At 36.5% G+C, this 25633-nt stretch overlaps 1 protein-coding gene across 8 annotated transcripts in view; it reads right to left on the bottom strand.

The window, feature by feature from the left end:
- Positions 1 to 25633, bottom strand: part of LOC131432631 (homeotic protein female sterile-like) — a 53450-nt gene that overhangs the window by 25674 nt on the left and 2143 nt on the right. For 3 of the 8 annotated variants that reach the window (XM_058599026.1, XM_058599025.1, XM_058599028.1), the window contains exons 2-3: positions 4431 to 4502; positions 2471 to 2528 (exon numbers count right to left, since the gene is read on the bottom strand). In XM_058599026.1, coding sequence (XP_058455009.1) covers positions 2471 to 2512 — 42 coding nt within the window. In that variant the 5' untranslated portion in view covers positions 2513 to 2528; positions 4431 to 4502. Of the gene's footprint in view, positions 1 to 2470; positions 3357 to 4430; positions 4503 to 21776; positions 22056 to 25633 lie in introns of those variants that run through there. The other 5 variants (XM_058599030.1, XM_058599029.1, XM_058599027.1 and 2 more) reach the window with 4 other exon arrangements.

The following is a 25633-nucleotide window of genomic DNA, read 5'->3' on the forward strand; positions in this document are numbered from 1 at the left end:
TGTTTGATCCCCAACCCCGCACATAGGGTCAGAAAGCTTTTCTGATCCGAAGAGGTGAATGACCTTAAGGTTAAAACCCTCTATAATTAGATAAAAAAATATCAGATGAACATTCAAGTCTCCTAAGAATGTGAAATTGGTGTAGATTATCATTACATAGGAGAACCGGTCACATCCCATTTGGTAAAAGATCGTTAGGATTAAGGTCGTTAGCCATCATAATGTTCGTTTGACATAAAAATCATTTGACATAATTAAGTTCAAAGTTGATTCGAACTCAAGTGAGGGATAATTCCAAGCTTTGAATGTTACAGAATGGATGGATTATTGGCGTATTAATGTGTTTTTGATGGTTTTACTCCGTCGTTTCGCCGACGGTTATTAGGCGTCGTACGTCCGTTATACAAGATGGTGTGTACGCCAAATAACTTTATGCTAAATGACCTGCATGCCAATTGACCGAAAGTCAAATGGCCGTCGGTGAAATGACCGTACATCGTGTTTGGTAGTGCATCAATACACTAGTTTAATAAAGAAGTGATTGTGATTCGTTTTTATGTATACCAAACGACCTTTATACCAAATGATTATTATATTAAACGACCTTTATTCCAAACAACCTACGACCTAATTACCATTATGCGATGGGTAATGAATGGGTGTATGACCCGAAAAAACGAATGACCCATATGATCATTCTTCCAAAATCCCTAAAATGGACGCTTGTCGCTCTGGAAAACAATCTATGCCTGCAATTCCAAAGCATTTCGTACTGAAGTTCGTTCCTTCCGGAAGTAAATGTTAGAATTTCAGTTCGATGGGAAAATTGAAAAAGGTATGCGAACCTAACGCAATACTGTCATTGCCATGGAAATACACTATTTAAATTGTGGTAATTCGCATGCAAACTTCATATTTTTTCTAATGTATCTGTTAGTCAATAATCGATAGGTACCTCCAACATGTTATCCCATTTTTTGAAAGGTGGCATTCTTTACAATCTCAAATAAATAAAATGATAGTTTCAAAAACGCAACTTTTCTCTGAACAGGGTGCTAAATGCTAAGCATCTCTCATGAAATAACCAGAAAAGTAAAAATAAAGCTTTGAGTAAAAGAACGTGTCGGGAGTGGTTTCAACGTTTTAAAAATGGTGATTTCGATGTCGAAGACAAACATGATGGTGGAAGAGAACAAACCCTCAAAGATAAATAACAATTTACGACGAGCTCTTAAAACCTGGTGAAACCATCACAGGAGATCGCTACCGAACGCAACTGATGCGCCTTAGTCGCACGCTAGAAGAAAAACGGCCACAGTATCAAGAGCGACATGACAAAGTCATCCTCCAACACGACAATGCTCGGCCTCACGTCGCAAAAGTGGTCAAAAAGTACCTGGAAACGCTGAAATGGGAAGTCTTGTCCCACCCGCAGTATTCCCCAGATGTCGCCCCTTCTGACTTCCACCTATTCCGTTCGATGGCACACGGCCTGGCAGTTCAACATTTTCAATCCTTCGAAGAGTTGGAAAAATGGATTGCTTCATGGATAGCGTCAAAAAAGGACTCCTTTTTTCGAGCCGGGATCCGAAAATTTCCGGAAATATGGGACGGACTATACTTTGAATAATACATCTGTAAGCACTTTTTCGCAATAAAGCTTAAAATTTTGGAAAAAACGGCGGAAGCTAAGTTGTACACCTAATAGTTCCAAGAGCTCAAACTAAATTGGATTCTCCTATCATCGATAATCTTCTGCTCCTTCGTCTACATAAATATCATCATTCTTGTGAATCCATAGTTGAGGACCCTTAAAAGAAAATTAAACATAGATTAACTAAGCAATTCAAACCATATTCTAAAACTTACTAGCCCTCAGAAACCAGTTTCAGCTCAAAAACAGGAAATCAAACACTTCCTGCAAATGGTGGATAAGGTCAATGTCGAAAGTTTTGTCAATTTTGTGAGTCCTTTTGAAATCCCACACAAATATTAACATAACACAAGTATTGTCTAAAGATGACATTACTGAGTCAAATTCTGATGAAATAATGGCAATCAATAGTAAACTTAAAAGCAGGAAGGCTCCTAATTTTTTCAATAAGTTTATGAAATAATTTTTCGTACAACGTTGGCATGGTAGAAACAATGAAATTTGATAACTGGTCAAATTTACCATTTATCAATGAATCTACAGTAACGTATTTGAAATGCTCAGATGAAACATTGATTATGATGTTTAAATTGTTGCTATGGCTATTCACGGGAAACATTTACCACAGAAATTGTGTTACTCAATTTAAATAATCAATACAATCACTGAATTTGCAGAAAAGCTCGCCTAAAACATTTGTTTATATCGAGAATGTTGAATATTAAAATATTCAACCATTGCATTATCTTATTCCTACAATAGAAACAGAAACAAAATAGTCAAGTAAAACTTAGCAGAAAAAGAAGCAACACTTACGGGAACAGCGCTCGGTGTAGTTGATCCTGATCCTTGTTGCATAGTGATTGGACTAAGCCTGAAACCAAATTCTTCATTGGCACATAGGTCATAGTAATTGTCATTCCACATCTTCATGAGCCCGCCCGTCTTGTTATCACTTGAACAACAATGATCAAAAATTCATCGGGCACAGAGTTTGGGATAACATACAAACACATACGATTAACCCTTCGTGGTCAGCGAAATGCACTTCACACATCATAGAAATTTCACCCACAAGAAATAAGTCGCAACCTTTCTCTCATTGGAATGGGGATATTCTTCGCAATCGGATGCAGGATATTGATTTTTCATTTTATATTCGCCAGGCTAGGCTTTCCTGTGCCGTTTTATTAGGTTACCATCACTGCATCCTTTCTGACGTTCGAAAGCAAACGTTGGGTTAGCTACTTTTGCTACATCCATCGGTCCTACACAGGCAATGATTATCCATTACACCTTCGAGTTTTCTACACATGCCGTCTCGCACAGTTTCTTAACCTATCAAACATCCCACACTGCCGACTCTGAATATAGCCTACAGTTAAAAGGTAAAACTGCAGCAGTAAGTCGCATAGAGAATCGCGATATCACACAGTAGAGAAAAAACGAGGAACCAAATCTTGCTGCCTGCGAGATCAATGGACACTCAAGGTCAAGATCTCAATATTATACAGGAATTTGCAATGCAGCGATCATTCCTAACACGTAAACCACTAGAAAATTAGTTCATACAATATTTGTGCTAAATAATTTCTCCATGCAAGTCTTCTAAAAGCAGTTATTCCACGATAAAACCACAAAAAATTGCACCAATGTCCAAACTCTTACGATGTAGCGTCTTTTCTTCACACTCAACTACCGAAAGTATTCGAAAAATACAAAACTAAGATTGTATTGGTTTTACTCACTTCATTCTCACCAAGTTATGCTACGGCAATCGTTTATAACAGGGCGAACTAAACCAGCATAATATTAAAACAGGACCCCGTTTGTTTGCATGGTTTGGTATAAGGTGTCGGTACTTCACATACTCATGTACGTCAACTATAGCTCAGGGGAAGTGCCATTGGCTGTGTATATGTTAGTGTCAATTGACATTATTCGCCGAAACCAACACCACAGCACACTTCATACGAAGTACGATAAAAAGAGACAATCGAATCGATAACGGGTAGTTGGAAGAAAGATGAAAAGACGTACGTCAAGAGTACGTATGAATCAAATGGCTCGCTATGGTAGCCGGTGTCGAAGGGAACTGTAAACGCGCGTCGGGGTTTTTTAAATGTGAGAGAAAATCGACCAATGTTTCCCTACTAACACCACTGGCAGCAGTAAGCCGCTTTGTTCGCCACTGACGTGTGTGGTTGAAATAACTGGTGGTGTGTTGTGGGAAAGACTACATTAGGAAACAACTCTTTCGCAGACGGCGCATTACGTTCATCGAAAAACGCAAAGCTCAGTCCGAAATCGACGTGTGAAGTGAGTTAAAATTTTCTGACTGCTTACTGCTAGTGTGGTGTGTATGAGTGCAGTAACGTTCAGTTTTGGTGCAAACGGCCAAGTTCTTCCACCTGAAAGGCAGGCACCTACAATATCTATTCGCCGAAAACGCTAAAAAGCGCGCCTTTATTTCCGGTTTTTTTTTATTGTATGCGTTCATCCAGGTGCGCGTGCAACTTCTCAATGCAAAAAATCAGCTGCCGAAAATGATACAATATGTCTAATAATTTTCACTTGGATCTACTAAAATTAGTTTTTTCAGGCACAGCGGGTGGTGTTAAGATCTCAAGATCGCACCACAGTTGCATTTAATTGAGTTTTTATGCCAGCGCAAATCAATTTGAACCGGTTGATCTATTGTTTTGTGCATTATCCCAAACATCCAAGGTAACGAAATGAGATGTGGAATCAGTAGCCTAATTGTACTACAACATACCGACACAGGTCTCACGAGGGCTTGCGTAGTCAGCTGAATACCATCACAAGGTTATTGGAATTCCGAAGAATGCTGAAAAGAAGAAAAAAAACTGTGTTAAATAATCCCGTTGAATGAAAACAATCTTATATACTCTAACGAAAACAATGGTATCATTTGTATTACAATAGCAGCAGATAGATAAGCGACTCGGTTTGTTCGAACTACGAGATAAGATAACGGAATGTCTATCAAATGAACGAATGGCCTTCAACAAAGGAATCTCCCGAAATCGGAGCTAGACATCGCATGACGCAGCAACAAGCATTTAAACTGAATGAACTCGAACAAGAACTTCCTATGAAATCTTCCAGCATATTGGGCTAGAATCATCATTGGCATTATGTGAAACGGGTGTAACGATAGGCGAAAATTACAAAAAATAATGCTTATTGCTCTAGTTTAAGCATCGAATATCAGACATAATTTCGTAGATTGGGATTCCATCTGCAAGTTCTTAACGATTATTATATTCATAGAAAGCTATATCTATTTATTTATTTAAGTGTAATCTACTGACACACAATGATAATTTCTAATAATATACAGAAAATATTCAAGTATTCTTCTGCATAATAGATTAACATCAAATTCTAATGATACCCGATTGAATGATTTTTGCAAACCAACAACCTGTGCATAGAAAATCCGGAGCCTCGAGAGTACTAAAAAGGTTCATGGGTGATTTTGGACCACAAGCGCGGAGAAGGATTTCCTATCTCATGCCACCTTGTGTGTCTATGATGTAATTTGGTCAATAGAACGACGTAGACTGGGTACTATCGCATTATGCTTTAGTAGCAACATGAGAGAGTTCGAATTGTTTTGTATAGAACTTGGAATGCGAAAATTATCGTTCTATTGCTAAAGTGTATTTGAATCTTTTATTGTGGTTTAAATTGACTTCATACTTTTTGTCAACTTGTTTTTATAAAAATCTTTTGTAACATTCGTTGCATTGTTCATAAACTAGCATTTTTCATTTCATCCTTAAAGAACTCGTCGTATAAAGCAAAATACTTTTTTATGAACAAGAGTAACTGTTTGTGAATTAATAATCTTTCTATTCTTCCTATTTTTGTTTTATGTGGGAGCATTTTATGTATTATGAGGACTTTGGTTTGGTTTGGATACGATTAGTAAGAAAAAGGATGCTAACTGGAATATTGGTAAAATAGGAAAATGATTATTATTTATATAAAACTAAAAAGCATGAATTAAATAAGCGTGGATTAGTTGTCGTTTGCAAGGAATCGAAAGTCCCTCTGTAATGTTTGAATCCATTTGATGTAAACATTGCATTAAGGCGGGGCTGGTTGATGGAACGGTGATCTCGGAACAGACTGTTAACTGCGTATTTCTTTCAAAGCTTCCTAAACGGCGAAATGAACAGTAGAAACCATTACTTGGACCCGAGACCAATTACCACCAGCATCAGTTAGTGCTCGGATATGCCATTCTCGGACAGGCTTACTTTTCACTAGTGATTGGTAAAACAGTTCATTTGTTCTTCAAAAATTTTGTATTTTTTTGCGAGAATCATACGAGAGCAAGTAATTACGTCGTCGCATTTGGGATGAACATAAACTTTGCGAAGCACCTATCGCCGATGATATCGCAAATAGGTGAACAGTTTGTTGCTAATTAGTTGCGGTGATTTTGCATTTGTTGCTCAATTTCTTTTTATTTTTTCGAGTACTTCGCTAAGTTCATATGAAGTTAACGAAGCTCGTAAAAAAACTTGGAAGCAAATCGAAACCCAGTTGATAATTTGTTGCTCATTAGTTGCAAATTAGTTACGGTGGTTTTTAAAATTGTTGCCTTTGTTTGAGTAGTTCGCTAAGTTCATATGAAGTTAACGAAGCACCCCTTCTTTTTTTATTCAATAATATAATTTAATGCACACTGCTTAAGCTCTAAGATGCCAAGGGTATTTTCTAATCTTAATTAACGACTAACTTAAAACTAGAATAGTATCATTAGACTATGTCATCTCGGGTTCTTGAAAATCCAGCTTTCAGCTGGCGATCGGCAGTGGTCGATGAATTGAATATTGCATGAGTCTTCCAGATGGCGTTGATAAATATCTATGTTAGCCGCACCATTCGGTCCGTGTGGAAACACCCCCAGGCTACGAAGGCCCGGCGGGTGGCCTGCATGCTGGCCTTCGACTGGAGCGGTCTTCCGTGGGCGATGATGGTGATGTTACGGAAGATAATGAAAAAAAAGTAAATATTGCGGAAAGCGAGGGGGTATGGGAACAAAATGTCTGAAAACTACAGAGATCTAATTAGTTGCCATCGAGATGGTAAAGAGACGGAGAAAGGGGAAACGAAAAAGTTAGTGACAAAAAAAGGTCTTGTTAGTTCCAATGAAGATGGTGGACAGGGACGGGGATCGAGAGACACAGAAGCACCCCTTCTAAATAAGCTTGAAAACAAATCCGAAACCTGTGCGATTCGGTGAAGTACTAAAAATTGTTTTTCAGAACGTAACTAAACAGCAACTAACTAGCAACAAATTATTCACATATTCGCGTTATTATCGGCGAATGCTGCTCCGCTAAGTTCATGTTCATGCTTTTGGGCACTTTTTCAGAGGTCGCTAAATATATACAAGTTAAATTGAATTCTTGAAAAATGAGTATGTTTCGAAATATACAGTTATTATAAAACATTTTTATAGTATTCAATCATTTTGATTTCTTTTGAGAAGATTAGAGAACTGTCGTTCTTCAACAAAGAGGTTTTGTTCATTCATTCTTGCACAATAACTAGTTCTTTTGAACCGTTCACCGTATAATACTTTTTTCGACATGACGGTAAGATAAAGATAGCTACATTCACTTCGAGTTTTCGTGTCGCTATAACAGCAGTCTTGCACAATTATCGCACTTTTTTTCTGTGGTATTGCTTTTTACAGCCGAATCAAAGATATTGTACCCGATTTTGTCACAACTTGTTTTTTGTTTTTGCAATAACCTTAAAATTATTCAGCTCTACGGGCCAGAAAAGCTTTCTGACCCTATGTGTGGGTTTGAGGATCGAACCCAGGTGGGCTGCGTGAGCAATACACAACTCGTTTTTACTGATGAGATGACTATTGGTATAATAGCCCCAATACGTTAAACGCTTGTATTGTGTTACGTGGAAGGTTGAATTCCAACACAGATAATACTAGATTCAACGATCATTGTAAGCCGATATCGGCACCGTTAATTCCATAGTTAGAGCAGCATAGAGGTAGTCGAAGACAGGCATTTTTCGGAGAGCACATGGACGAATATCAATATTAACCTCTCGAAGCAAGGCGGGACAGTAAATCCTATCGTTCAAAACGCTTGCTATGATTCAAATACACGACAGCCCGTCTTGTAGTGTATCTATACCAAACAATAATCTACGACTTTCCATAGCAAACGAAGAAGAGAAAGAATGAATTCACGTTGTATCGATTCTGTTTTATAAGCTCCATTGAGATAAAGAGGATTCCAAACTCCTGAACAATATTCTGAGGTAGAAAGAACAAGTAAGCAGCATAAGAACTTCAGATAATGTATATAGTGTTTAGCCATCGAGTCTCAAGCATCGAGAAACTTTAGCAAACAATACAGTTAATGTACTGTACCATTGTTAACTGTTCATCGAGAAAGCCACCAAGATGTTGGCCCCATGTCGTCAACCATCAACCATCGATGTCAATTTCGCTTTCCGAGCAGCCTAGATATCCGTATAGTGTCGGTAGCGGTTCCCAACTGGTTCAGGATAACAGTACGGCGCACCTGTCCCGGCATAATTATTTCAACCAAGAATTGATCCACTGCCTTTCAGTTCCATGTCGTCAAAGGCCACAAAAATGGAAGCTCTCAAGTAAAGGTATATTGCCGTGCCGATAACTGAAAGGCTTCAGAAACATAAATAATGCAGTCGTCAACGGAATATCTTGGGCTTTGTCCTTACTGTGTTAAGTGGAGCTCTGGCACAGATGACCTTTCCATTCTTCACTTTTCGTGGGATTTCAAAGTTTCAGTTATTCAAGGAAAACCTTCCTTAGTTCGCTATAGGCGGTTAAGCCAATATATTTGATTTCTTCTACTTGTATGATAAGTACTGGAGATGAAGTGTTCTCTACTCTGATTGGCGATGATACGAGCAGAAAAAATCAATCTCCAGCATTTACGTACAGTAACTATGAATTTACCCAGACTTCTGCAAGAAGGTTCAAAAATCATATCTCAAAAGGGAAATTTCTTCACTAAAAACGGTATGACTAATCCAGGTGAAATGCATATGCATATTCTCGATGTATCTCACAACTCGAGATATTTGTGGTCACAGTCAGTTTGACTTAATGACAGGCAAGAAATATTTGTTCGATATATTTGGTGCATAACAAACCTTTACCGAGTGATGAGTGGTTTACCAATTAAAATCGGCAGTGACGTGTTCACCATATTATTTAGGGCAGCTCAGATATTAATTTGAGAAGCTCTGAACTGATGAAATTTGTTGTAGGCATTACTCGATGAAAATCCTAATCAAACGCAAAACAGCTTGCAGAACCATTGAAAGTGATTCAACAAGCAGTTTTTGTACGACTAAAATCCATGGGAATGATTCAAAAGCAAGGCAGTTGTGTGTCTTATGAACTGAAACCGATAGAGATTGAAAGGCGATACTTCACTTGCGAGGCGCTGATTCAAAGGCAACAAAAAAAGATATTTTACATCGAATTGTTACTGGAGATGAAAAAGAAGAAGAAAAAGTACTACGCTATGCCGATCAATTGTTGCCATTGACTTCAAGGTCATGTAGTGCATCTGGTGAGACCAAAAGGGTGTTGTGTACTAGGAGCTGCCACTAGCAGAACGACCAGAATACAAGTAAAGACATGATAAAGTTATTTCCCTGCATGACAACGCTCGGCCTCATGTCACAAATGTCGTGAGAAAAAGATTTGGAAACGCTCAAGTGGGACATTTTGCCACACCCGTCATATTCTTCTGACATTACTCCTTCCGACTACTGGTTGTTCCGACGGATGCAGCACGATCTGACAGGCCATCGGTTTACTTCTTACGCAGAAATTGAAAATTGGCTTCAAACTTGGATCACCCCAAAAGACGAGACATGTTTTAGAGATGGAATTCGAAAATTGCCTGAGAGGTTGGAAAAAGTAATAACTACAGATGGACGATACTTTGATTAATCTTTAAATTCATTTTTAATAAATGCATTTATTTTAATCTGTGACTTTTTGTATCATATAACTTATTATATGACTGTAAATAATATAAAAATTATGGAAAATTTCCTGATTGACCTACTAACGACTAGAAATAGCTGTGCAAAAGTAAGTTATATATTGCTTTGTATTTTTAGTTCAAATTATGCGCTAATACTTAAATCTTGTGACAAAACATTAGCAGAAGCTCTAAAATGGTTATATCTATAAAAAATCCCAAATAATGTGTAAAATTTTATGCTTACATTTGTGTATGATATATCATACGGTGGAATAATTTCGTTTAAAAAAGATTTCTGACAGTGGTTTGACGATTCCCATAATCTTCAACACATAATATGATGGAACTGATGATATCAGTTCATATGATTCAAATTTTAAAACCCCCGGGTTATAATGGATTAAACTTGAGCATAATGAAAACCGCATAATGAAAAACGCTCTTCATCAAGTTCTGGACAAGTGTTGCATCGAATTTTTTGGACGCTGGAGTTCAAAATTTTTTGAACTCCTGCATGTTCCCAACTGCCTCACCAGTCTTCTTGAAGACCCTCTTCACGATTGCCCAGTAACGTTCGATGGGTCGAAGCTGAGGACAATTTGGTGGATTGATATTTTTCTCAACGAAATGTATACCCTTTTCCGCAAGCCAATTGAGAGTGGTTTTGGCACAGTGAGCCAACGCTTAATCCGGCCATATCAGTGGAGGTGTACTATGATTCTTATATAAAGACAGCAATCTCTCCTGGAGATACTCATTGATTAGAGTTCCGGTAGTGTAAAAAATGGTTGACTTCAAACCACAGGAACATATTGCTTGCCATACCAGTACCTTTCGATCGAATTTCTAAACTTGAATCGACCTGTCCGCATCGCTCACATCCTCCTCAACGACGACAGTAAATTATTGAGGGACCTGAAAGGGGTTTTGAATCCTCCTTTACATAAGTATCATCGTCCATCAAAACGCATGCATCCGGACACTGCAAAAAACGCGAATACAATTACACTTTGTTTCGAGATTTTCTGCTTCATGATGATTTCGCCTCTTGATACGCAGCATCATTCCGACACTCGTTCCTGCTTTTTTGGCCAAATCACGTATTGACATTGATTTGTTCTACATGATTAGAGATACCACTTTCTGGTTGAAAGAATCGGGTTTTCTGCCTCTTCCTGGTAGCTCATCCAAATAATATTGTTGTCCAAACTTATTAATGATAACACTGGTATGTTGAATTCCAAACCTCTTCGCCAATTTTCGCATAGTAATACCCTTCTCACTTAGCCATGTGTCCAGAACCTTCGAGCTCACTTCAAAACCATTTACGTACAGAAACAATCACGAGAGCGTTCTAGGGTTAACACTCACGTCCAGGGCGTATGGGACCATCACCGACGGCTGTTCCTGATACTGTTTCAGAGAGTCGCGATTCTTGGGCACTTGCTCGAAGAATAGTGCCGGTTGAATCGGTCAAAATAGGCAGTCTCCTGATAAGGATGGAACTTTTCCAGTGTTTGCCCAGAACATTTCAAATATGTTTTGGATAAAATTCTTACTTTTAGTCTGCCGACAGGATATATTCCAAGACCTTTGAAGGAAATAATTGTCAAATTTATTCTCAAAGAGGCTCGCGATCTGCTGAGCGAGTTGTTGGTGTTGTCAGGTTTGATTATTCGGACAAAATATCAATTGTGTTTTTCAGTCATCGTTGGATTATCACGGGAACTAGTCCATTAGAGTTTTTTGGTTGGTTGTTGAGACTGATCAAGTTAAATACATCGGGGTTACTGTTGATTCAAAGCCGAATTGATCTGCTCACATTGACTTCAGGGTTAAGAGAACTTTTGGAAAATCACACTAATGAAGTGTTCTACAAGTAGTAGAAACTTTATACCTGCTAAGTGCTTTATGTTGAACTGTTGAGTGGCATAACAATTCAACATAAACTGTGGTGCAATGACGAGTCGAACTAGGGAAAGAGAAACCTCGACGATTGTGGCCTTTTACGGCGTGGAAGCAAAAACCCACTTGTTGACTAAGTTTTTTTTGAGTCGCCGAATTCAACGCAACCTATAGGCTAGTATTCTTCGAAACAAAGGTAAAAGTCCTATCAATCTCCCAATTAATCCCAGGTTTTAACGGTGTACAAATACACATAATTATTACATCATTGTTAAAGTGTTCAAAAGCACTGTTTTTACTCGAAATCAGATGACCGATTGTGTAACAGTGTATCTTGAGTTATGATCATTTAATTACTTTGATGTTACTGACAAAAGTCACACAATCAATCGTGGTTTCTTCGGCAAAGAATATAATTCTGTGTCGTTTTCTCGAAATTAAGCGAATTATATTTGAAATCCCTAGCAAGAAAAATGAAAATAAAACATCTGCAGCAATACCAGACAAATTCATTTTTTTAAATAACTATTTATTGGAATATGAGTTAAAATTAAATTATTAAGATTTAAATTGGGTGTTCAGCCACAAATGGTGACTTTTCAGCCCTATTATATACACTGAAGTCTTTTTTTATGCGAATTTACGTACCGCATAAAAAAACCGCATAAAAAAAACCGCATAACTCTGAAAATTCGCATAAAAAATAACCGCATAACTCTGAAAATTCGCATAAAAAAACCGCATAACTCTGAAACTTCGCATAAAAAAAGACCGCAGAAGGGCAAACCGCATAACTCTGAAAATTCGCATAAAAAAAACCGCATAACTCTGAAACTTCGCATAAAAAAAACCGCATAACTCTGAAAAATCGCATAAAAAAAGTCGCGTAAAAAAAACCGCATAAAAAAAGACCGCATAAAAAAAGACCTCAGTGTACATGATTTGGTTATTACCATGAATCATTTACATTTACATCATTTGCTTCCGCAATTCTGAGATTTTTGTGTAGGGAAAATTCTAAACCTACTTGTACTAATTTCCAACTTGTAATGCAATTGAAGATTGCATCGATTTTTGTTGGAATTTGCTTATAATATTATGTGACTACATCTAATGGTTCTATATTTGTGAGTCTGTGTAACTCATTTGTACTAAACCAGGGAGGACGCTTCAAAATCATTTCCCGAATTTTATTCTGAATTCTTTGAAGCGTTTTCTTCCTGACCTGACAAAATCATCAAATCGACTACCAAGCGCTGATTACAGTGGTACACATTAAGATTTGATTCCGCTGTTCAGTACTCATTTAATGAAAACTTAGGTGAGATCGGGGCTAGTCCAAACACGGGATGAAACCGGACAGCTTAAATATCTTCTAAACCATTTATTATTTCGATCTATGGATTGAAATTGTAAACGCGCTTTCGTGTGACAAATAGAGGTTAGCTAGCTGGATGACTCTGAGTCAATTCAGTTTAGCGTCAATCGTGTTCGTGTCAAAAGGTGTACGTGTTTTACTAAAATTTTTAAATTTTTTGGATATATTTGATTCCAGTACATTCCATTACATGACGGTCTGGTTAGTGCTTTGAAATGATTATTTCGTGCTTAATCCAGTGATTATTGGGTGCTTTCGATAAAGTGGAAAATAAAAAATTTTATGGAGTCTCGAAAATAAATTGTCTGTGCGGGGCTAAACCGCACAAAAAAGTGGGGCTGTATTTCAATTTTACTTCTTATCGCTTATTTAAAACTAAATCCACTATAAATTTAATCAAAACGTTCATTATATGTATCGGAACAATCAAATAAAACTTCAATGAAGACTCTAGTCATTTTCAACATCAACTATTTGGTATTGTGGGGCGTGAATTTTCGAGTCCATACCTATATTTTTTTTAGCGAGCAGGATTATGTCCCACGCAATATTGAAACCAACAAACAATCCATTCGAACATGATCTCATTTCTTTAGTGCTCATTAATTTATCTTAAAATTTGGCTCCCTACTGTATTCGTTCTTCGTTTTTGGGTGAAACTTTATAGTCCGGCTTAACCCCAAAGAGAGAGAGTCCGGTTTAGTCGCTTCCTAAATATTGGACTTTTGGGTTCGTTACTTAATGGTGACTTGGTTATAAAACTAGTGCATGGTTTTCCATGTCACAAATTGGGAATTGTAGTTAAAACTTGAAGCTGATAAAATTGGTAAAAACCTAGGCTGCCCATACTTGCATATCAGTCCCATATGGAAAATCGGAATATCGAGAAAAATACGATCAGATACATGCATATTTTTCTAAACCACAAGCTGTGAATTGTAGCTGAAGGTATAGATAACTTGGGTAGAAACCTAGTTGCAATGGACGTTTTCTTCAATTTCCCAAAAGTGTTCGGCTTAGCCCCGGTCTTCCCTACGATAAACATAAAAAATAACCGATTTTATCGGCATATGCATTTTATTCTGCAAAAACTATGAAAATTTTTACCGGACGATCAATAAAATGCTAGTTCTTATTACAGACTGCTATAAATAAAATTACAATTCATACGGTCGAATAGTCGCCGAACTTCTTTCAATACTGATTGTCGTGAAAACTGTCAAACAATTAATTCAAATCTTAAGTGTTTTAATTCTGGCGACAAAAAATAAACATATACATGTGTACATGTTTTAAAAACATTAAAAATACTTTTTTCTTATAGGCAGAAAACAATTCCATAGCAATACGTCCACATGTTGCCAGCACAGATCGTTCGATTTTGATTTCTGATGGACTCGATGGGTTTAACAGCTCATAATTCTGGTCATCCGGGACATTAAGTCAAATTATGACGAGAATACGTCTTACTTCACTATGGGGCACATTTTCAAAATTTATCACATGGGTGAGTGATAAGTTTTGTATCGAGAATATTTCCTGTTTTATTTAACGTATCAACATTTTTTTTTCTCCACGTCATCGGAGATATGATCAGCAATTTCTGACAGAATTTTCAGTAGTATGAGATAACCAGTTGACTCGTTCAGTTCAGACCAGAATTTAGGGCCAGAATTCAGTTTCAGAATCTAAAACTAAATTTTTTTTTTTATTTCCAGAATCCAGACCTAAAATACAGTCCCTCGTCTGGAATCCAAAATCAACATTGTGTTTCAGGATTCTGGAACTGAAACACAGTTGAAGAATTTGATTTGAAGCCGAAGGATTTCTGTATCGGAATTTGAAATTGAAATCAGGATCTTGATTCTAGACCTGAACTTTTGAACTTTATTTCGAAAATGAATTCTGGACTTAAATCTAAAATTTTTAAACTCAATTCTGGAATTAAAATTTAGGTTCAGACCAGAAATCAGTTATATTCCTAGAATTTAGTTCTAGAATGCATTTCAGAATTCATTCCAAAATTCTAGAATTCGAGAATTTGGTTTCCAAACTCAGTTTCACAATTCTAGAAGTGTAAATGAATTCAGAAACTAGATTCTGAAGATTTACTGGAATCTAGGAGCAGAATTCTTGATTCGAATTTGAAAATAGAATCCTGGACCGAAATTCTGTAACTAAAAATTCAGCCAGAAGTTCAGTGCTAGATTCATTTTTAGCATAAAACAGGTGCAGTGATCAATTTAAGAATTCAGATCTGGAATACAGTTCTATAACTCAGTTTCCAAGTTCAGATTCTGAATTCTGTTCCAGAATCTAGCATCAATATTGAGTTTGAGAATTCAGGTTCATAATTTCAGGTCCAGAACCATCCATTTTATTCGTATTTACGACATTCAGTTATGTCTCATGACATTACCCATATGCCTTTTTTTAGTAAATTTGTGTTGTTTTGTGAAATCCAAGTTTTTTTTTAAATTCCAGAATTTCAACCAAAAAATAAACAAAAAACAAATTTTCGAGCCATTTGTTAGTTATTAAATAGAAATATTTGCGAACTGTTCTGGTAATTGTTTGACAGTTCAACAAAATTTTTAATTCTCGAACGATCAGTAATGAATTAAATTACCGAACTGATCACCGAACATTTAACTGTTCGGTAAAAATGTGTCGATATCTGTAAAATTTCCAAGTGTGCATGACTGAACACAATCGAGGCCTGTTAATTAACTGGTGCCAAGTTACGGTACGGATTTATTTCAGTTCTTTTCCGGAAACACAAGTGAGAAATTTAGGCCTCATATAATGAACGACGTGTTTACATTTTTCACTTCGGAACTTTTTAGAATGATTCTAAATTTATGTAGGTTTCAATACGTATTCGTGTCTTACGTCTCGAGTGAGTGAGTGACATGTAAGGTTGAAGGAAATATAAACCCATTGCCAAATTATTTGGAATAATGAACATTTGGTATAATTAATCACTTTAAACATGATCATTTGGCATAAAGTACACAAAACATAAGTTAGATTTAGATAGTAATCTTCATGAGTATATTTCGATAGTCCCACGACCAGTGCTGGAAACTGCTGACATTTTTTTTGAATGTCGTGTGCTGGAAACTTTCATGTTGCCTACTATTCGGGCTGTCACACATGAATGTCGCACGAACCATACAGATGAAAGTCGCATGTGACAGTCATGAGCGAGCGCTTCATGAATGTAGTGGCGACAGTCTTACTCGTGTTGGACGATGAATGTAACGAAAGAATGATAGTCCTCAATAGAATCGGCTGCATTTTGTCTTCGGTACGAATTTCATTTCTGGCAATAAACATTCATGAAGAAATTCAAAACGGCGTCATTAGTGACGGGTTTCATATCCATACCGTTCCATGAAATGGTTGAATTTCAAATTGCTGCTGTGGAGGGGATCAAATACCGTGGCTTTTAACTTTGTCAAGGTGCGTAGGGTTGTCAACGAATGCAAAAAGGGATATTTTGAAAACAAAAACCAAATAATAATTGAATAATAAAATGAAAAGGTTTGATGAGTGGATGTCAGCAAACAATGTTTGAAGCCGTTCCAAAATCCAAGATGGCGGCTTCCGGCATATCGATGTTCGTTACAAACCATCACAATATGAATATTTTTCGAACGGATTCGATGAATGGATGTTAGAAAACGACGTTAGAAGCCGTTTCTAAATACAAGATGGCGACTTCCGGCATATCGATATTCGTTAGAAACCATCACAATATGGGTATTTTTCGAATGGATTTGATGAATGGATGTTAGAAAACGACGTTAGAAGCCGTTTCAAAATCCAAGATGGCGGCTTCCGGCATATCGATGTTCGTTACAATATGAGTATTTTTCGAATGGATTTGATGAATGGATGTTAGAAAACGACGTTAGAAGCCGTTTCAAAATCCAAGATGGCGACTTCCGGCATATCGATATTCGTTAGAAACCATTCCAATATGAGTATTTTTCTAGCGGATTCGATGAGTAGAACTTGAAAATGATGCTTACAGTAATTCCAACATCCTAGATGGTGGACAGAATGAGCGAATTTAGTTTTTGGTTATAAACTGTCATAAAGAAATTCATAAATTGTTTTCATCTCGATATTCTTCCAAATCTTATATTGCTGTTATGAAGGTGATCGAAAATCGTAGTTTTGTACTTTTGAAGAAATAACATTGTAATAATATTTGAACTACAACGGAATTAAGGGATCGAAAATCATTAGATTTTGCTCATACAAACGAATATTCACAACCTTCCAAAAAAAAATTAAACATGAATTGAATGGAAAAGAACGCCAATATTGATCTATGATTACGATATGGCCAGTTTGCATTTCTGTTGGCTGCCAGTATTTTGGCACAAGCACACCAGCATAATTTAAACGCTTGCCAACTCGATTTGTTTACTTATGTAAGATTCGCCCTTCTTTGAAAAACAGCAGACATATCATGTCAAGTGTATGTCATACATTCGTATGTTAGGTAGAACTCACAGCGCAACCCAAGCAAGGAGAGCTGCTTCGTACGTTCATTAGTTCCTGAACATGTCTGCCAGCTGATAAGTATGCTTCATGATGTTAGCCTTTGATGAATGGTTCGCATATTGAAGATGCCTATGAGAAAATTAGATTGATAACTTTTAGTTCCAATGAACATTAATTGAAAAAACATTGCTTCTTGTGTTTGTAGGATATATACACAGTATAATCTTCCAAGAAAAAAATGGATCGTTTGAAAACGGACTCAAATGCAAAATTTATGCTATAAAATGTCTGAAATATTTTTGAAATGTGATCAAATTTGGTCTTGGAATACAAACGTTATGTTCAAAAATGATTTCTGCAAACCTACACTAAAAAGACACCGTAAATATTGCCTGTATGACCTTGCTTCGCATCTTGTAGCACGCCGTGAAGCGAAGTTCTTCATTCTCGTACAGTACTAACGAGAGCGAACCCTTCATTTCATTGCATTGCCATGGATTGCTTAGTTCATGTGTTAATTGAGACTGAGAGCACAGGCAATTTACCAAACAAGGGAACTGGTCTGCTCAGTCTGCTCTCACGCATCCAGTTTCTCTTTAATATAGGACTCTCATTCAGTTATGTCAAGCAAAGTATTCTTAGCGGGTGTTTTTTGTTGCTTCGTTTGTTTGAGGATTCACAATACAAGCCCTGTATGCAGTGCCGAATTTTACATTTTCTCATCTACTTGTATGTACGAGTTACGATGCGGACACGACTGGCAGCACCATGCTATCAAAAAAGTATGTCGCTAATGATTTGTTCGGAAAATATGAGAGCTGAATATCTTGATTATATGATGTCTTCTATTGCTGTTATAAAACACGTACACGCTAATCGGAAAGTAAATCGATTTCAATTGGTAATATTAAGAATACATCGCAACGCTCCAGGTAATGTTGCACGATACGATTGAATTAATTTTTGATTTGATTTGTAGTAGAAAAACATCATACTTTTTCAAATGGACTTTTTATTGCTATAATCTAATTTCGATTTAAGAACGAAATAAGAAAATTGTCGCATATTTTGATAAAGTCTAATAAGAAGACACTTGTCAACAGTCATACCAATAAAAAAAATTTCTTTTTTTCGGGTTTTTAAATGTATAATCTTCTATCTGTCCCAGCAAACTTCGACTTAGCTTAAAATTTATCTTTGGATTTCAAAAACAGAGTCGTTGCACGCAATAACATATCATTCCAAACTTATTACTTCTTAAAAATATTTTTGAATCAGCATTTGTCATATTACAAACAATAAGAAATCCTACTTGAATCGTTCTAAACAGGATGTGCATTTGTTGTGAAATTTATTGTTGTATTAATATATACTAATATTGCTGTATAATACTACTATCTGTATTCCTAATTTTTTATATTGTCTCCATTTATCGGAACAAATCATGAATTCCGTTAAAAAGTGCAAGATTTTCATTCTGTCGATATCTTGAATTTCTTCACCAGCATCACTCGCTAGCATTTAATTCAGAACGATCGAAAATTTTGATACTAGTGACAACCAGCAGTAGGCAAGCGATTACATCATGCTGGTGTGCTTGTGCCAAAAAACATCTTTTTGAAAAACCACAAAACTGCGGTTTTTGATCGCCTCCACAGCAGGAATATAAGATTTATAAGAGTATCGAAATGAAAACAATCACGAATACGTCGTTATTAATTTCTTTATGACAGTTTATAACGAAAATGAAATTTGCACCAAAAATATAATGCAACTTATTCTCATTCCCGCTATCTTGGATGTTGTGATGGTTTGTAACGAATATCAATATGCCGGAAATCGCCATCTTGGATTTAGAAACGGCATCTAACGTCGTTTTCTAACTTCCACTCATTAAATCCGTTCGAAAAATACTCATATTGTAATCGTTTGTAACGAACATCGATATGCCGGAAGCCGCCATCTTGGAATTTGAAACGGCTTCTAACGTCGTTTTCTTACATCCATTCATCAAATCCATTCGGAAAATACTCATATTGTGATCGTTTGTAACGAACATCGATATGCCGGAAGCCGCCATCTTGGAATTTGAAACGGCTTCTAACGTCGTTTTCTAACATCCATTCATCAAATCCATTCGGAAAATACTCATATTGTGATCGTTTGTAACGAACATCGATATGCCGGAAGCCGCCATCTTGGAATTTGAAACGGCTTCTAACGTCGTTTTCTAACATCCATTCATCAAATCCGTTCGAAAAATATTCATATTGTGATGGTTTGTAACGAATATCAATACGCTGGAAGTTGCCATCTTGTATTTAGAAACGGTTTCTAACGTCGTCTTCTAACATCCATTCATCAAATCCATTCGAAAAATACTCATATTATGATGGTTTATAACGAACATCGGTATGCCGGAAGCCGCCATCTTGGAATTTGAAACGGTTTCTAACGTCGTTTTCTTACATCCACTTATCAAATCCTTTCGAAAAATACTCATATTGCTATGGTTTGTTACAAATGTCGATATGAATATCCATTATATTATGTCGAATAATGTACATAAGATAAAAATTATGTAGAAAATCTGAAATATCTGAACTTATTCTACGTAATGAATTTTAAATTACATAAACTTTTTTTGTTTCTTGATTTTGTTGACGTTGTTTATAATCGAGGATTATTACGAAAGAAATTTGAATTTTTTCTTGGTAAATTTCTTTAACTATTGACTTTACTTTTTATTGAAATAAAACTAGAAACTGTTCTAAAGTAGTAAATTTTTGCTGGTTGACAACTCTATGCCCTTTTAAAGTACATGAATATAGTAAATTTTGTACTCTAAAGACTTACTTTTTATTTATTGCTATTTTACATTTTTTTTCAAAAATTTAAAAATTTGCGCTAGTTGACAACCCTATGTATCTAGTAAATGTTTAAATGTTGTTATTTTCGATTAATATTCACTTCTTTTTCCATTTAATTCATGTTTTTTCAAAAAAAAATGAGAATTTTCGTTGATTGACAAACCTAACCCGCGCTTTTTCATTGACATTGACGTTCTCCTTTTGCAATAATGGTATGAAATTTGACCATTTCATGGAACAGTATCGAGATGAAAACTATCACTAATGACGGCGTTTTGGATTTCTTCATGAAAGTTTATTGCCAGAAATGAAATTCGCACCGAAGACAAAATGCAGCCGATTCTATTGAGGACTATCATTCTTTCGTTACATTCATCGTCCAACACGAGTAAGACTGTCGCCACTACATTCATGAAGCGCTCGCTCATGACTGTCACATGCGACTTTCATCTGTATGGTTCGTGCGACATTCATGTGTGACAGCCCGAATAGTAGGCAACATGAAAGTTTCCAGCACACGACATTCAAAGTAAACATCTACAGTTTTAGGTAGCAACATAGGAATTTCACTTAAAACTGTCACGTGAAGGGACCGTTTCCAGCACTGCCCACGACAAAAGGGCCTAACTGCAAATGAGAGCCTCTCTTTGTTTACTTTCTCTTTTAATTATTACGAAGTCATTATTGCAAATTCTCTAAAGTTTCCAATATAAATCGAAAGCTTGTAGTTTTACCTTGAAAGTTTTGCGAAAAGTAAAGCGTCAAATATAAAATCTGTTCGGTAAATCGTAAAAGAAAAAGTAAACAAAGAGAAACTGTCACTTGCAGTTAGGCCCTTTTGTCGTGGGACGGTCGATTTCTTCAATTAAAAATATTGTTTCCAGCATTTTGAATGGTACTATTGTTAAAAGAGAATTCTACACAGCAATGCGTTGTACCCACAATTGCGAAACAATCAAAAGTCTCACATCAATTGTGTTCAGTGAAAGTAAGCGCAGGTGGTTATTGCATTGAAACTTTCACCTGAAAAAGTGTGAGCAAGCAAACTAGCAGCAGCTGTACGCTATCTAGACCGATGAATGTACTCCATTCGACTAAGCTGTTTACTTCACACACCCGGAAATCGCGAAGACTGGAACGAATGGATAGAGTATTTTTACTTTTCCTCTAGAAGTTTCCTTGAAAATAAATCTTCCGCTATTCGATCGTCGCCCTGTCAAACATTCAACCTGTGTGCTGTGTCTGGTTGGCTCACTTTACACACATCCGTCGCAGTAGATTCATGTGATTTTGACAAGCGGCAGTCATCATATACACGTATGTGGTTGTTCACTTACTACGAATTGGATATCATAGAGTGAGTATTGGGCGGAATGTAGTTTATAACATACCCATCATAAAACCACCAGAGCCACGGTAGAGTACTACTAAAACTAAGGATCATTCCCGAGTCATTCACCACCACTGCAGCTCATTTCGTCGTATGGCAATGATGCTTTGTGAAGCGAGACGGTTATCACACTGTGATCGGCGTATTATATTTCATGTTTCATGAAAACTCCTGCTGAAGGACAGGAAGTGCACGGCCGCGAATTGATCTCGCCATTGTACGACACGTTCTCCACCTTTAAATAGTGGAACTTCGCAACATGTGAAAATAATATTATCATCTGGTAGCCGAGAAGCAATTTATTTTATGGATTACAGTTCAAGTACACTGATCGAAATAGAATTTTCAAAAAGAATTTGATGCACATTTCGCCGTATTTCCAAACACTTCAATGTCTTGCACAACGGAGAGACAAACCGAAGACGGAATAAAAAGGCCAGTACAATAGACTATCCAGAATGTTCGAATGGCCTCTTTTCACATTGCTCTTCTGCCTGGCTGCTACTGCAGCTTCACATTCGACTGGTTATTCCCCGACGACAGATCGACATGGCCTGCGTGTGTTCGCCGTTTCAGATAGTCGGAATGGGTGAGTGTGTGTATGTGTACGGACAAGTACGCCACTAGCTGTCAGTGCTGCCGGCAAATTCATTCATTGAAGGGGAAGAATTAGTCATGTTGAGAGCATGGTGCCACAGTCATGTGGTCATATGATTATTTGTTTACTTTTCCTCTACGTCGAGAAGCAGGTCCTGGTACCGAGCCGATCTCTGTGGTTCGTGTGCACTCACGAGTATTGCGTTTTATTTGGCGCGGGGCCAACGATCGATGTATTTTCCCAGAGGAAAAACATTCCTTGGTGAAACTTGAAACCTTGATCTGCGAGAGGAGCAAATTTGTCGTGTTAACAAATTTAGGTATTACGCCAGCAGTAACTAACACTGTAACAGTTTGAATTTTCTATGTTCTATATTTACTTCTTCAGTTTTCGCTTTTTGAAATTTGGAATGGTATATGATTCTTTTTATTTTCATTATGCGTGCCAATATGCATCACACTTCAATATTATAAAAACAATTCTCGATCGCTACTTGGTATCTTCATCAGAGTTTGATTCAATTGCATGCTAAACAACAAACTTGAATATGTTACATGATCGATAGCTCGTAAAAAGTGAAAAATAATTTTAAACATAGCCGATTCTTAGTGCACAGAACCAGTGCAGGGCTATTGCTAACAACCTACTAATACTCCAGGACCCACCTACAATTGAACTATTATATGTTACAAATAAACAAATCTATTTTTTCCTACGAATAAATGCAGGATTTTGACAAGTTTGCTTAGAAATTTTGATTTCACACAAATCTCAATCATAGTAATACAACAACAGGGCGATCCTTCGATTCTGCCTAACTGAAAATCTGTATAAAAAGTTCAAAACGACGTATGTAACAATGAGAGATTCTCTTTGTTTACTTTCTCTTTTGATTATTGCGGCACTCTTAGCAATCCTTCTCTCCAATCATTTACCGATAATAACAACTAAAGCTATTATCTTTTAATCTGCTCTGGAGAAATTACCGGAAAAAGCAGGAATATTTCGCAATAATCGAAAGAGAAAGTAAACAAAGAGAATCTCTCATTGTTACATACGTCGTTTAGAACATTTTATACAGAAATGACAGTTTCTCTTTGCTTACTTTTTCTTTCAGGATTCACCGAACTGAATTCATATTTGACGCTTTACTCTTCGCAAAACTTTCATGGTTAAACTACAATCTTTCGATTTATATTAGAAACTTTAGAGACTTTGCAATAATGGCACCGTAATAATCAAAAGAGAAAGCGAAGAAAGAGAGGCTCTCATTTGCAGTTAGGCCCTTTTGTCGTGGGACTATCGAATTCATCGACTTATCAAAAATTGATCTGAGAATATACCATAATTTCTAAAAAGGAATTGGAACCGAATTCGAAACATTTATCGATGTTTTTCACCATTTGCTGTTAATGTTAGTTCTGCCCTATTTTTGCAGTCTAGTATGGAATCCATATATTATTCACGGCGAACGCATTGAATCAATCCAGAAACCATTTCTTCTATGTAAAGCAAAGTCCTGGCATTACATTCCTTTTGTGGAATTTGGCCTTTCTGTTTCAACAGACTTCGCAGCCGATTCTTAGTGTACAGAATCATTGCATGGCTAGTACTATGGATCCTACTGACACTAAGAATCCTTCCAGGTCGGGGCTCGAACATACGACAACTGGCTTGTAAGACCAGCGCCCTATGCATTGAACCACCAACCCGGGCATTTTTTTCTAAGTGCACATCGTAAATTAAACTGGACAGCATTTCCTCTTGCATCATATAAAGCACGCTGTATGCTCATCAGTATACAAACACTTAAAGAACGGTACGAAGTAGCAATGCTTTATTTTACCAACGACATTATTTCTCAACGCATTCAATCATCTTCACTACTATCGCTTTTTTATGTTTATGTACCTGGCCGTCAATTACGAACCCGAAAATTATTTTTAAGAATTGAGCTGATTCAACGTAGATTCGTTCTTCGCCGTTCACCTTGGACTAATCCTCACAAATTACCGAGCAATGAAAGTCACGGATTACTAATTGGTCTAGACAAGCTGCCAGTAATACGGAAGATGTCGCGTGCTCTAATGATGTTTTGAACGATATGATTGACAAGAATTCTAAATTATTTCAAGAGCTATTTAGGAACTGCTTAAATAAACTAGTTTATTTTATTAGGTTATCCTCTACTTGTCTTCATTTGACGGAAAAGTAAACTTAGATTTAAATCAAAATAAGTGGGAAATTATTTTCATTGAGTGTAGTCATCGGAATAAAATTCTTTTTTGAGAATACTACAGGATATGTGCTGTTATGAACAACCAAATATTTCTACACTTAAAAATTTCACAGCGGCCCTTATTATCGGTATCACTCCACGGTGAAAATCGATTGAAGTGAATTTAGGTCCTTACTAAAGAAGTCGCTTCAGAGACAAACGTAATTACTTGGATGAACTTGATGTCATTATGAACATCACGCCACCAACATTCTGTCGAAAAAAAATAGTTTTTTTTCCACTACACTGATCACTTCACTATGCGTGATACTGGTAATAGGGAAAAGCATACAGAACAATTGCATCACTACTGTAACGATGCTATTGAAATTAAGAATCTTTACTGGTGTAAATTTTTAAAAGGTAAAAAATTCGACAGGTCAATTTATACTGCACAACCCTTTAATTTTTTGAGTAATTAATTAAAGAATATCTAACAGCAAACCAAGAGTTAAGTCACTGTGCAGAAAAACGTTGTCAAACTACACTTGTATCAGAAAACTAACCAACCAATGGTCAGGGGAAGGTGCCACTTAAGTCAATTTGTTCCGAAAGCTGTTCCCTAATAACGGGCCTCACCTTTGTGATCTAAGTGCAAACGAAATCATTAGGTAATAGAATCTAATAATAAACCAGCAGCAAGCCGGCTTCAAGTTTATAACTGTCATGACAAGAAATTGTTCACTTAATATTTTTAATACCTTGCTATTCCAACCATTCTAGTCGCAAAAAGAAAGCAACTTCCATATTAAGGAATTTTAAACTAGTCAAATACTAATTTAACACAGACAATAGAAAAAAACCCTGATTGCCTTATGACTACATGATTCATTGGTCGTTTAAAACATTTGTGTTCAGCTAAAAATAAAAATAGAATCATTTTAGCGTTTCCTAATTTTTTATGTTTAGAATTTTTAATACTTTCAATTTTTTGTATGAAGTACTCTTTTTAACGATCAACAATCAACATGCACTTTGAAGT

This window comes from Malaya genurostris, chromosome 2, assembly GCF_030247185.1.
Source record: "Malaya genurostris strain Urasoe2022 chromosome 2, Malgen_1.1, whole genome shotgun sequence".
Classification (NCBI taxonomy): domain Eukaryota; kingdom Metazoa; phylum Arthropoda; class Insecta; order Diptera; family Culicidae; genus Malaya; species Malaya genurostris.